The sequence below is a fragment of the Ptychodera flava genome, chromosome 7 (assembly GCF_041260155.1).
Source record: "Ptychodera flava strain L36383 chromosome 7, AS_Pfla_20210202, whole genome shotgun sequence".
Taxonomy (NCBI): Eukaryota; Metazoa; Hemichordata; class Enteropneusta; family Ptychoderidae; genus Ptychodera; species Ptychodera flava.
Genome location: NC_091934.1, coordinates 30499641 through 30509998, shown reverse-complemented (window position 1 = coordinate 30509998; position 10358 = coordinate 30499641). Strand labels below are relative to the sequence as shown.

The window sequence follows — 10358 nt, the reverse complement described above, 5'->3', positions numbered from 1 at the left end:
ACGGTCTCGCTCTCGACCTACTAAATAGAAAGCTATACTGGACAGACACTGGAACGAATAGAATAGAACGAGCCAACTTGGATGGAAGTAACCGACAAGTTGTCGTATCTGCAAATATTATTGAACCACGTGCTATTATTGTAGACAATCTGAATAAGTAAGTCATCTTCCTCCGTCCATAACAATTAACTTTCATCAATGGGGGCCTTGTTTCTAACAATACAGCGCTAAGTGAGGATAAGCTTTTTCGTAATGTGCAATATCTTTACTCAGTGGATTTCAGCTTCTGTTTTACGCTTGTATTGTCTTCAGAAATTGCTAGTATATAGATAAAAGGATCATTGCCTAAGGTTTAGTCGTTACGTACCTTATTCTTGTAATGTTCTGCATTTTGACTCAATGCTACGCAACTTGTCAGAACACGCAAGTCGGAATACCAAAAGCTATCGGCGAGCTTTCGTAAAACAACCTTTAAGTGTTGCAGGGTATATTGACATACTGATCTTCCGCTCATAAAACACTGACAGTATATCTTCCTTTTGCCGTAGCTACATATTTTGGACAGACTGGGGAACATCGGCCAAAATTGAACGGCCAATTTGGATGGTTCGAGTAGACAGACTATAATCGACACGAAGCTTGGCTGGCCAAACGGCCTTGTCTTAGATGAAGAAGGTAACATTTAATCATTTAAGATGTTGGTGGAAGCTTAAGTACTGTGAACGTGACCTATTTCTATTCATGTTCAATCATAGCCTTGTTTTTTACGATATAAAATTTATATTGTCAACATAGGTTTGCTTGTGCATTCTCCTGTCGACGATCAATAATCTCGAAATTTCGTATTTTTTACTTTCTCGTTGGTGTTTTTTATCTCATTGTTGGGTGTTTGTAAGTTAATTTTTTTGCTAAATTGCAATTGTCCTTAAAGTGTGAGAAATGTCTTCAACTTCAAAAATATCACACGGAATAACCCTTAACCTCCTTTTCTTTTTTCAGAGCAAAAGCTGTATTGGTGTGACGCCTTGCTTAACAGAATTGAATACTATGACTTAATACAAAATGTTCGTCAATTGATAGTGGCGTTTACAGAGCCTGTCCATCCGTTTAGTTTGGCCATTGTTGATGATTATGTCTACTGGACAGACTGGACACACAGCCAGTTGCGAAGAGCAAATAAACGATCTGGACAAGACATATCTAGCGTCGGCAATGCCATCTTCTACAGAGCGAATGATCTGCATTTCTGCACAAGGCCACCAACAACAGGTATGAATTGTTATATTGTACTATTTTACCATAGTTCCTATAGGAAGATTGTAATATAAAGTTATTTCTTAAATCTGTATAGTCATAAAGAAATTTTTCAGTGTATTTATAATCAATACCGCGTATTTTAATGTATTCGATACACAGGTGGTATTTAGTAATAACTGTTATTGCCCGGTAAATAGTACATTAATAAAGAAATCTGTCGTAAGTATGAGAATGTTATGAAGGACATTTCACGTAAAAGACAACAAGCTGTGGCAAATATTATTGAGAGTGTTGTTACAAAAAATGTTTGTTGATCAAAGATATCGTAAGTCATATATTTGCATACGTAAGCTGTACTTAGCATGACTGTTATAAAACACATGGTTAACATATTATTATCAATTTATTAGGACTTACAACGTTAGTGCCAACGACCCCAACAACTTCAAATAAACGGGCCACCGACAAGCCTGTCACTACAATCAAGAGTACCACTGCTACTACTGTACGTTTGACAACATCACATGACACAGTTCGTGCTCAAACTTCCCGGTCGAGACCAATGCCCTCAACAGCAATGGACCTTTCGACATCTAAGTCCATCAGCACAACGGCAACTACAGTAGTTACCACTCATGATTTGACAACTGCACGTGGCACACAAGCATTCCAGACTCCATCCGGCCGACTTAACACTTCTGGAGAACAGGCGTCGCCGCAGCACATAGAGAGAACCAGTCATCACTTCTCTCATGACACGACACAACGAGATGACCGTGGAAATGTGTCTCCCACTGTCACAGCCCTCCCACTGACTAGTGATGCAACGACTCTGATCAAAACCACTATAGGTCGGTTTTACATCAAGCTGCCATGACAAATTTACCCTGCTGTATTTGTTTTTCGCAAAATCGCGCGAAATTTACATAATATATATCATGTTGCTAAACGAGAAAAGTTTAACAGTGACCATGGATAGGCGAAATTATATGTCGTGCGGTATTTACTGCATCACAGATTTTCATAGCTCATTTATTGCATCCATCGTTTAGTACTTAGAAACGTATGATCGCAATTTTTGAAAATGAAAAGTCAGAGAGTTTGTTATCATAATTGATGATTTTGTAGTCTTCAGATTAAATAGGCTGAAAAACTCGTCTTTGATGAGGCAGAGAATAATATTTGCTTTTTAGAAATGGAGTTTTTACAAGGTCAAACCTTTAAGGTAAAATATATAATGATCACAACGATAAAAATATATCATTATTACATTTTTTGCCTACTATATTTCCAGATCCAGGACCCTCCTTCACAAAGTGTCCAGCCGATCAAATTTTTGAATTCGACGTGGGTGTTGATGTAAATTATACCCTCATCGATAACATAACGATCGAAGCAGTGAATGGGAAAGGTGACCCTATTGATTACGAAATCCTTGACGACAGTTTCCAAATCCCAGGGTATATGGAATTCCAAACATCACCAAAACATGTCACAGTATCAGCATCAGCGGGAGGAACACGAATTTATTGTCAGTTTACTGTCAAAACAATTGGTAAGCGTTCGCTAAGTTGGCTTCTTTTTTACTTGTTTATTTGCCTGTTGGTTCTCCTAAGTTTGTTTCTGTGCATCATATGTAGAAACTGACAATAAATCGACACGGTTGTACCTATGTTCAGCGTTTTCACATCGAAAAATTGTACAACACTCATTTCGACAGAGCTTAACACTACTAGAGTTTAAGCAAACTCGAACTATCCCTGGTACTTTATGACGTCATCGGACATTTATGTCCGAGCCGGTTCAAAGGGTTAATGCAATTATTGCTACTCACACACTATGTGTTTTTGATCACTTTTTACGCAGACAAACACCCTCCGAGAATAAGTTGTCCTTCCAGCTTTTCCATAACTACAAAACAGAGCAGTGAAGTGGTGTATTGGAATGACCCAATGGTGACAGATAATGTGGGGGCGAGATTACAAGGGATATCTAGAAAGAGTGGAACAAACTTCACTGTTGGTAACACTTCTGTGACAGCATTAGCGCGTGATTCTTCTGGTAACGAGGCAAACTGTTCTTTTTGGGTTAACGTTTTGTTTAATCAGGGTGAGTTTTCCTTTCTTGAAGTAAGATTTGATTGGGTAAGATTTTTTCCCGTTCCACTGCATGTATCATTTCATCGACCTGTGCGTCATTAATTACATCTGGAGTGCAATATCCAGGTCTCCAGAGGATCAGGTAAAAGCAATGCCGAGATTGACCAAAAAAAAGATGGACTGATCTCAATACGATTTATACAAGCAGCTTTTTTCGTCATATAAACAGCTATAAATGTCAGATTTTAATTTTTTCCATAGTTTGTGTTGTTGAAACGGGACAAAGAATAATCTGGCGGATGTATAATATTAATCTGCAGATTATATTTAAGGTGCAATGATTTAAAAGTCTGAGCTTGACGTGGCTCGCAAATTTAGAATTTCTATTAATTGTAGTAGGTTATAAAACTGGCGTTGGAATTGCTTAACTACTTTTGGAGATGATGACGAGCAAAGCCTGCGTATAGCCTAGTCTGTATTATTTTGCATAGGAATCAAGTATCAAGCTTAGCTTAACCAAATACAAAATTTCACAGAAATGTACAAATGATTATACTTTTTGTCAAAATAGGACAGTCATCTCGGTTTGAATACAAGTTTGAATGAACGATATTTTTGTAAGCTTTCTTTTGCACAATATCTGGTCATAGAGAAATAAATTGGGTTACCGTAATATTCCAAATCATCTCGTCAAATACAATTTTCTACAATTGCATGTCAGATAATTTGGTAATATTAATAAAATCTTCATATCATAATCAATGACATATCCAAGTATGACCGAAAAAAGTCTACCAACATTAGATCAAAGTAAACTTGACTGTTACTTGATGTAACGTACTATCGATTTTACTTAACGTATTACTTTTACCGCCATCTTAATGAACAAATGCGATAGCGTGTTGTCGACGAAACACAAAGCCCTTGTATACTCGTATTCTGAACAGCAGACAGAGCCAAGTTGTTCTTTTCATACATTGTTGCTTTTTAATCTGCCATATATGATCAATGTATCAGGTTCACCTTCGCCTCTGACATTCCCTTTTCTCTCTTATTTTTCTTCTGACGTAGCCACCTGCGAAGACCTATCTCCCCCAAACGGGGTCTCGTATGCGGAGAGAATCATTTAGGGCTATTCGAGTGCGTCCTGTATTGCCAATCTGGATTCAAACCGTACAAGAATACAACTGTTTTTACTTGTCACAATGAAATTTGGTTACCGAGTAATTACCCTGAATGTGGACGTACGTACCGGACACATTTTCTTATGATTAACTTATGATTGTAAGATCGTTGTCGGATTAGAGTCAGTCTAACAAGTAAATACCATGCTGACATATTGCGGACCTATATCATGCCGACGACCTACATCAACTCAACGGACTTTCTGACATATTTCCAAGGATGCAATGAAAAGGTGTTCTCTCAACACGTTATCAAACCAGTATTTATCAAACCAGTATTTCGACGCTGAAAGCTACAGCTTGTTCACTCAAACGTTCACAGTTTTCACAGTACCCCTGTTGCGTTGTTTCTGAGGTTTGGACTAGCTTGTTTGGTAAAAATAAATATATTTCTTGTCACATCACTACTTTTTAAGCCATCAGATTGTGACCTTATATTGTACGTGATTCCCTGTGTCAGCATGATGTCCCCTTCCTCTTGACTGTAAAGTAATGATCGTATCTTGGAGGCAAATCAATAACAAGAAATAAAATATACATACATAAATAAGTGTGTGCAAAAACAAGAGAATGAACAGTGCCAAAAAGAGGAGACATTCACAAGGTCTGTCATTTAGGAATGTTTGATAACAAATGCATTACTATCACAGCTTATTTTTCTATAAATCTCTCTTGGTCCATAGGAATAAGTCCTGCAGAGAGTACGTCAACTAAAGTTATGTTCACTTACAACGGTGCGTGTGGAAAATCCGAACAGTTTGTCACAGAGATAATCAAGAAACTCGGGGAAGAAATTGAGCATCACCACCTGTGTTTTGTCGGTAATAAACGGGTCTGCGGCACTGATAGCTTAAGCTGGCGGTGTGGGGAAGAACGCAAACGGTCAGCAGACGATGATCTAGTCCTTGAAATTAGAGTTGAAAGTACAGCTAACTTCAAAGACTATGAAGACTTGCAAAACCAGGGAGTCGATGTGGCCATGATAACAGAAGAAATGGAAAGAACTTTAAACAAATCCATCGTCAGATTTGAAGAATTCGTAAGGAGTGGGAATCTGTCCCTTGACGTCAATGGAACCATCTATGATGTAGATGTCGATTCCTTTGCCATAGGAAAACTGGTACAGACCTGCGTACTAGGCCATGCTAATACACCATTTGGATGCAGTATGTATAATTATTATTAACAATTTACGACAATAAACAAGAGGGGAAAACTTCCACTTTTTTAGTCTCACGTAACTGTCCTGGTAACTTCCCTTGATGATGCTCACCCTATTTGAGAAAACATGCAAACTTAGAGTTTAGAGTGTCCTGCAATCTGTGAAGAAAGTGACTTTTAAAAGACTGACAACTACTATTGCGAGGGTCATTCTTTGGTCAAATTGGTTCGTTGATAGAGACATTTCAGTAATAATCAACGATCCGTGTAAAATTGTATGGAATTGTTATCCCCGTTGTCATTATTAGTCATACATAATTCCACATATAAGCCGTAAAAGTCACCAATACAATGTCAGAAATGTGACCAAACACCTTTTTGTCATTTCTACTCCTAGTGGCCTGTGCGATTGGCACATTTTATAACTCTTCAATCAACGAGTGCCTACCATGTGACGTCAATACCTACCAAGACTCCGAAGCTCAGCTGGGGTGCAAGAAGTGTGAAGATGGCCAATATACAAAACGTGCCGGAAGTTACACAAGATATCAATGTAATTCTCCCCTAATTATAAATATAAGTAAGAGCATTTACACAACAATGAATGTACCACACAATGATGATGTCTGCCTCTTTGCCGAGTTTCCGTTTTTTGTGTGTGTTTTTCATTCCACAAGACACATGCTCTATCCACTCGCTTTGATGCTTGTATTCTATAGCCGTTGAAGTTACCAGTGCTTCACTGTTCATGGAAGTGTATGAACATTCCCTGAATCCCACATTTTTGCGGTCACTAGCAAAATTCCGGTGTCCTTTTCTATTTGATGGAATCAATGTCGACCGCGAAAACGTACTTTTTAGCCGATGTTACTTTATTTTGCACTTCATCTAACAGGTCTGGAAAAGCCGGAAGAAAACCCGACGAAGTCAGGAGGCTTGCAAGCATTGTACCTTGTTGTTATCTGTGTGTCAGCTGCCCTAATCTTTGTGATCGTCCTCGCATCGGTAACATGCCTGGTGTGGAGGAGGAAACCCAAGCCAAAAAGCAGAAACTTGATTATCTAAGAGGAATGACTAATGATTATGCCATTCAAACATACAACTTAGGTGTACATGCGCTAACTTTTCAAATATTTCTACTCTGAGGTCTTTGTATGTGAGCCACGTGAGAAGCCACCTAGAATACTGCAGTGTTATATGGTCTCCATGGCAAGTAACACAAATTGATAAAATCGAACGAGTGCAGCAAAAGTTTATTAAATTTTTATGCTTTAAATCAAATCTGCAATATACTTCAGCAGAGTATTATTCTCTCAGTACCAGGTTTAAGCTTCCCCCACTGGTAAGGAGGCGTAAATTTTTAGATGGCACTTTTGTTTTCAAACTTGTCAATGCACATTATAATTGCTCGTCCATTTTGTACAAAATACCTTTTAACGTACCATGCAGACAGCTGCGTAATAGCTACATTTTCCGCATCAGTGCCTCTAGAATTAATCTCAGGAAATACTCTCCAATTTTAAGATGTTTAAATACTATCAATGGAATCTTAAAAGATCATCCAAATATTGATTTATTTAGTTCTACTTTCACCTTTCGGCATGCGCTGCAGGGTGCATGTTTTTACTAGTTTCCTTGATTGTTGTTTTTAACTACGTGTTAGTTAGTTATGATTGTGATGTCACTTTTTATTTTTTTGCGTATAGTTTTCTTTTTTATATGTTAAGTTTTATTTTCTAGGTGCCTGTAAATGGGCTTTATGCCCGTTGGTCTACCTACCTAAATAAATAAATAAATAAATAAATAAATAAATAAATAAATAAATAAAGTATAAAGGTATGAAACACAGAGCTACAATACCCGGTCGTAACCATCAAAAGATCTTTATGTTCAATTTGACAAATGCATAAAACTATCTAACGGCTACAAAGGTATCGGAGAAATAGCAATTCTAACAAGAGGACATAACGGTTCTAGTAATATGACCAACTCAAGTCAAAGATTATACATAAACATAGCCAGGTAATGAAAATCGCCCAAATCAATTCTTTTCCTAGAATAATAAACCTACAAGTATTCGACATAGGAGGTAATGCTCTCTGAACGAATAAGGGATTCTGACTCTTACTTCATAACGATGATGGGGAACCTCTCCAGTATCAGAGCGAGGGTAAAAAGAGATTAAATGAAAATCAAGGGAAATATTAACAAACGTGCTTTATCACAAGGGCCTAGATTAAATAGAGAAAGGTCGTCTTCATAAAAGATTGATGAGAAAATTATGTTATGTTATATAATCGGGAGCACAATGTTCTTACAGAAAATGATGCAAGATTTGAAAGATATCCTGGGAATTATCTTGTTTAGCCCAAATAAACATTTGGTATCACGGTGAACTAATTTTGTAGAAGAAACAAATTTGCATCCACTGAACAAGTTTTTACACTAACATAATTACCTTTAAAATTTGAAATGTAATCACATATGAATAATATTGACTCGCATATGTACGTAAGTTGTAGTTCAAGTTAGGAATTAAAGAACTGTGCGTCATTAAGCATTGTAATTTAAACGGATGAAATTCTAATGTTTGGACTCTAAGGGGTTTCTGGTATTATTGTATGTGTCATGACTGAATACACAAAAATAAAACGATGAACGAAAAATGCTGATGTTTTTCAGTATACATTCCAATTGTTTGAATTTGTAAATTTAAACACTTGCCACAGATTTACCATATGAAAATGTTATGATAAACATCATAAACAATATTCACTACAAAATGTGTGTTACAAGACGGACAGACAGACAGACAGACAGACGCCACCAGCCTATCATATAAGCCCTTTTTGGTAGATATACACATACCAAATGTGAGCTAAAATAGTCCCGGTTACCTGTACTCATTGACATAAAGTTATGGCATAACGTTTTTAGGGTTTGCACTTGTAGTGCAAATACAAAAACAATATTCGTGATATGGGCTGTTTTGGATTAGATTTTCTTGTCGATGCGTTTATTTATTCTGGTTTAAAGTCTTCGGCCCATGTAACATTAATTGGCATACAGTGTATGATAAAAAATTAATAAACACTCACATGTCATTTATATTAGGACGTTTTTCAATGCACGAAACGTGTGTGCAGCTGCTTTATCTTGTAACAATTCTACTTCTCGATGGGAGAGTAATTCAGTAAACGTATTTACGGATGAGTGATCGTAGTAATATTTTAATATTTACTTTTTTCAGAGAGAACACAAGCAGAAATTGAAAATTCGCCACTTTATTTTATTAAAATGTCACAAATGTATGCTACAGATTTATGGCCACATATTTACGAATTTGAAGTTTGTCGCTCGGACTTGAACTAAAAACTTTAATTTAAAATTAGACAATATTATTGTCATGATGATACATAGCGGTGCAATCAGTGTAGTTTGCATATTCCCGAGGTTCAAAGTTGGGGACAAGCAAAGCATACGGTCCTTTTCTGAAAATTGTATGTTTCTTGGTATTTTTATCCCAGTATATCATTTCTTCAGAACGCAAAATACGGCAAAATGATCTCCGTAACAAGTTCGAAATAGTCCAACAGCAAACTGCTTGCACAATGAATAGCGCCATCTTCGGCAAATGGAAACAAAGTTTTTGTTTCGATGCAACTAAAGTGAAATAAGCCTTCAAGAATTAATTTGATTTTTCATCAACACACACACTTGTTAAACCTGTCTGATCTATTTTTAAATGTCAACACAATGATATTCTCGATTGATATAATCAACAGCTGAATACATTTTTACTGCAGCTGTTGACTGTCGCCCGTCGTCTGAACCATTGTAGCCTGCAGCTGAACCGTTTCTCTACCCTTCGGGTCTTGGGATAAGCATACTCCACGACAACCTGCCAGTAAGCCACAATGGTAATGTCGTTATTTTCTACAAAGGAGGCACGAGGGACTATTGACAGTCTACTGCAGTTATGCCAATGAGATACAATGCAAATTTCGCCACAGATGGCGCTCTACAGCATATTCCCGTAATGTTGCAGCTTGTCTGTCAGCTGGCAGCCGCTAAGACTCCAAAGATGCAAAACACAAGTTTTCTTACAACGATAACATTAATGATGAAGGAAGCACCCTTTTCTTTTAAAAAATTTAAGATCAAAATATATCTGGGATGATAACAGAGATAGTATTAGATTAGAGGTACACATACACGCAAGAGGGAATTAATAATATGAAACCCTACTCAATGGTATTCCTTATTCCTGGAAACAATGTATCAGATCTAACTTAGGAAAAGAAAAAAAAATTGCAATATCCTAGAGTGTTTGATAGTTACGTGACGACACATTTTTTCTTCTCTTCTTGACGAACACAAGCCGAGTCGGATCTTTTCAAGAAGTGCGCATGCACACCACTTGATGTTTCTCCGAAGATGCCAAGGTCACGATGAACCGCCTCGCGTTTTGCGAACAGAGACGAATACACTGCATTGAAGTATGGACCCAAAATGTCCACGCCTAAACTGTAAGACGACACTGAGCCACCGCTTTTAGTTGCATCCGATGTAGCGATGCCGAATTTAAAGTTCTCGCCGGGTTTGGAGATGGTGAAGAATAACTTTTATTTGCCGAATAAGAAGCCAAGGATTGATA

General features: G+C 37.3%; 2 protein-coding genes across 2 annotated transcripts; both read left to right on the top strand.

Annotated features, from left to right (window-relative positions):
• Positions 1-548: 548 nt before the first annotated feature.
• LOC139137231 (hyalin-like) lies at positions 549-4600 on the top strand. The gene is made up of 6 exons (XM_070705221.1): positions 549-675; positions 1000-1269; positions 1668-2108; positions 2552-2812; positions 3124-3366; positions 4428-4600. Exons 3-6 carry the CDS (start codon positions 1820-1822, stop codon positions 4484-4486), a joined length of 852 nt encoding a protein of 283 aa, XP_070561322.1. The 5' UTR covers positions 549-675; positions 1000-1269; positions 1668-1819; the 3' UTR covers positions 4487-4600.
• LOC139137232 (signal peptide, CUB and EGF-like domain-containing protein 2) lies at positions 4516-6874 on the top strand. Its single transcript, XM_070705222.1, has 4 exons — positions 4516-4600; positions 5224-5706; positions 6099-6254; positions 6597-6874. Exons 2-4 carry the CDS (start codon positions 5259-5261, stop codon positions 6764-6766), a joined length of 774 nt encoding a protein of 257 aa, XP_070561323.1. The 5' UTR covers positions 4516-4600; positions 5224-5258; the 3' UTR covers positions 6767-6874.
• The last annotated feature ends 3484 nt before the right edge of the window (positions 6875-10358 follow it).